The sequence below is a fragment of the Acipenser ruthenus genome, unplaced genomic scaffold (genome assembly GCF_902713425.1).
Source record: "Acipenser ruthenus unplaced genomic scaffold, fAciRut3.2 maternal haplotype, whole genome shotgun sequence".
NCBI lineage: Eukaryota > Metazoa > Chordata > Actinopteri > Acipenseriformes > Acipenseridae > Acipenser > Acipenser ruthenus.
In genome coordinates this window covers 245596-249143 of record NW_026707695.1, presented here as the reverse complement: position 1 = coordinate 249143, position 3548 = coordinate 245596, and the positions used below count along the sequence as shown (strand labels likewise).

General features: G+C 46.6%; 1 protein-coding gene across 1 annotated transcript; it reads left to right on the top strand.

The window, feature by feature from the left end:
* Window positions 1–59: 59 nt before the first annotated feature.
* LOC131728048 (putative uncharacterized protein C19orf81) lies at window positions 60–1877 on the top strand (the record flags this gene model as incomplete). Its single annotated transcript, XM_059019264.1, has 3 exons — window positions 60–180; window positions 592–731; window positions 1437–1877. Coding segments are annotated over 3 exons (487 nt in total), but the record flags the coding sequence as incomplete, so codon positions are not given.
* Between the last annotated feature and the right edge of the window lie 1671 nt (window positions 1878–3548).

Sequence of the window (3548 nt, the reverse complement as noted above, 5' to 3'; positions counted from 1 at the left end):
ATTGATCTGTATCAGCAGCGAGACTCCTCTGTATTGATCGTGAGTTTTCGTTTCATCAGTAAGAAGCACTTGAGACAGATCATCTCGGACTACGAGTCCCTGGAGCTGGGGATCCCCTGTATCAGGAAATTCGAGACGCACCCCGGCCCGCGCCCCCTCACTGTGTGCATGGAGACCCCGGTGAGTGTGGACCCCCCCAACCCCCCGCCCCCCCCAATCGGACGAGCGCTTCAATAGAGAGGTGTGTGAAAGTGTCTGTCTCTATATTAACAAAGTCTCTCTCTCCCTCCTCTCTTCTCTCTCCTCTCCCCTCTCTCTCCTCTCCTCTCCTCTCTCTTCTCTCCTCCCTCTCTCTCCTCTCTCCTCTCTCCTCTCCTCTCTCCTCTCCTCTCTCCTCTCCTCTCTCTCCTCTCTCCTCTCTCCTCTCTCCTCTCCTCTCTCTCCTCCCCTCTCTCTCTCCTCTCTCCTCTCCTCTCCTCTCTCCTCTCTCTCCTCTCTCTCCTCCCCTCTCTCTCCTCTCTCCTCTCTCTCCTCTCCTCTCTCTCTCCTTTCTCCTCTCCTCTCTCCTCTCTCCTCTCCTCTCTCTCACAGCCGGAGTTGGATCTCTGTCATGCTGATATTTTGGACGCTGTGTCCCGGTTGATCTCGCGCCCCTTCGAGGGGGGCAGGGTAACCAGCATCCAGTTTGAGGCCATGAATGTGATCTGTGGGACGGGAGGGAGAAGCAACAGGTACAGAGACAGCAGGACAGCGGGACAGTGAGATACTTAGAGAGGCACAGAGACACAGAGAGAGAGACACACACACACAGACTCTCCTCTCTCCCAGATGGCTGGCTAGTTATCCTATACTCTCTCTCCTCTCCTCTCCTCTCCTCTCTTTCCTCTTTCCTCTCTCCTCTCTCCCCCTCTCTCTCCTCTCCTCTCTCTCCCCTCTTTCTCCTCTCCTCTCTCCTCTCCTCCCTCTCTCCTCTCTCCTCTCCCCTCTCTCTCCTCTCCTCTCCCCTCTCTCTCCTCTCCTCTCTCCTCTCTCTCTCCTCTCCTCTCTCCTCTCTCTCCTCTCTCCCCTCTCCTCTCTCCTCTCTCCCCTCTCCTCTCTCCTCTCTCCTCTCCCTCTCCTCTCTCTCCTCTCTCTCTCTCTCCTCTCTCCTCTCTCTCTCTCCCCTCTCCTCTCTCTCTCTCTCCTCTCTCTCCTCTCTCTCTCCTCTCCTTCCCTCTCTCCTCTCTCCCCTCTCTCCCCCTCTCTCTCCTCTCCTCTCTCTCTCCTCTCCTCTCTTTCCTCTCTCTCCACTCTCTCCCCTCCCTCCCCTCCCTCCTCTCTCTCCTCTCTCTCTCTCCTCTCTCCTCCCCCTCTCTCCTCTCCTCCCCTTCCCTCCCTCCCCTCTCTCCTCTCTCCCCTCCCTCTCTCTCTCCTCTCTGTCTCCTCTCTCCTCTCAGATGGCTGGTCACCAGTTCGGATTTTCGGACCCGGAACCAGCTCCTTCACTCTGGGCTCGACGTGTCTCCCGCGCGGGGGGCGGGGCCGGGGAGCTCCGCCCACTTTGCGCTGCGTCGCTATGACGACGTGCTGACGGAGGACTACAAGCTGCACCTGCGGAGGGCGCTGGCAAGGAAACACATCCTGGAAACTTTCAGCGAGAAGAGGAGCGCTCAGCCGCTCTGAGAGCTAAAATAAATCCATCACCATCATCATCATCATAAAATAAAATAAAGTGCTGTGTTCAAATGGTGCCGCGTTAAACCCGTCTGAAGGATTTAACACAATGTAATAGGTGTAGTAAAGTGTGGTAAAGTGTGGTAAATTGTCCTGTGTTAAACTATACTGAAGTGTAGTAAAGTTTATTTTATATATAAATGACAATAAAACTGTGTTTCATGTATGATGTGATAGCACTGTAACTTCATTAATAATAATAATAATAATAATAATAATAATAATAATAATAATACTCGACTCACCCAGCTGCTTCTTATTAATGTCGTTTTTATTTGTTTTAATTTGATAATCGTAATAATTGATTTTTTTTGAAATTCTTACAGATAAATATGATTCTTTGTTAGTTATGGAAATTCTATTGTCAAACCTGCATCCCATTTCATAACATCCAACTGTCTTTAAATACTAAATACAGGGTCTTAATACTGAATACAGGACCTTAATACAGAATATAGGACCTTAATACTGAATACAGGACCTTAATACTGAATACAGGACCTTAATACAGAATACAGGACCTTAATATTGAATACAGGGTCTTAATACTGAATACAGGGTCTTAATACTGAATACAGGGTCTTAATATTGAATACAGGACCTTAATACTGAATACAGGGTCTTAATATTGAATACAGGACCTTAATACTGAATACAGGGTCTTAATATTGAATACAGGGTCTTAATACTGAATACAGGACCTTAATACTGAATACAGGGTCTTAATACAGAATACAGGACCTTAATACTGAATACAGGACCTTAATATTGAATACAGGACCTTAATATTGAATACAGGGTCTTAATATTGAATACAGGGTCTTAATACTGAATACAGGACCTTAATATTGAATACAGGGTCTTAATACTGAATACAGGACATTAATACTGAATACAGGGTCTTAATATTGAATACAGGACCTTAATACTGAATACAGGACCTTAATACTGAATACAGGACCTTAATACTGAATACAGGACCTTAATATTGAATACAGGACCTTAATACAGAATCCCTCTATGGAGCCCCATTGGCAGCCATATTGGCTCTGGAGCCCCATAGACATCAATGCATTACTGGCCCTGACTTAGAGCCACAGTAGAGCCAGTTTCATAATAACATTAAAACACATAGATGAGATTAGAGAAAGGTAGGAAACTGGTGCCCATTAGCGGCCATTTTGGCTCTGGAGCTCCATAGACATCAATGCATTACCAGCCCACACTTAGAGCCACAATGGAGCCAGTTTCATAGCAACATTAAAACACTCAAATTAGAGAAAGGTAAGAAACTGCTGCCCATTGGCGGCCATATTGGCTCTTGAGCGCCATAGACATCAATGCATTACTGGCCCTGACTTAGAGCCACAATAGAGCCAGTTTCATAATAACATTAAAACATATAGATGAGATTAGAGAAAGGTAGGAAACTGGTGCCCAGTGGCGGCCATTTTGGCTCTGGATCTCCATAGACATCAATGCATTACCGGCCCACACTTAGAGCCACAATAGAGCCAGTTTCATTATAACATTAAAACACAGATGGGATTAGAGAAAGGTAGGAAACTGTTGCCCATTGGCGGCCATTTTGGCTCTGGAGCTCCATAGACATCAATGCATTAAAGGCCCACACTTAGAGCCACAATAGAGCCAGTTTCATAGCAACATTAAAACACTCAAATTAGAGAAAGGTAAGAAACTGCTGCCCATTGGCGGCCAACTTGGCTCTGGAGCTCCAAAGACATTAATGCATTACTGGCCCTGACTTAGATCCACAGTAGAGCCAGTTTCATAATAACATTAAAACACATAGATGAGAGCTCTGGAGCTCCATA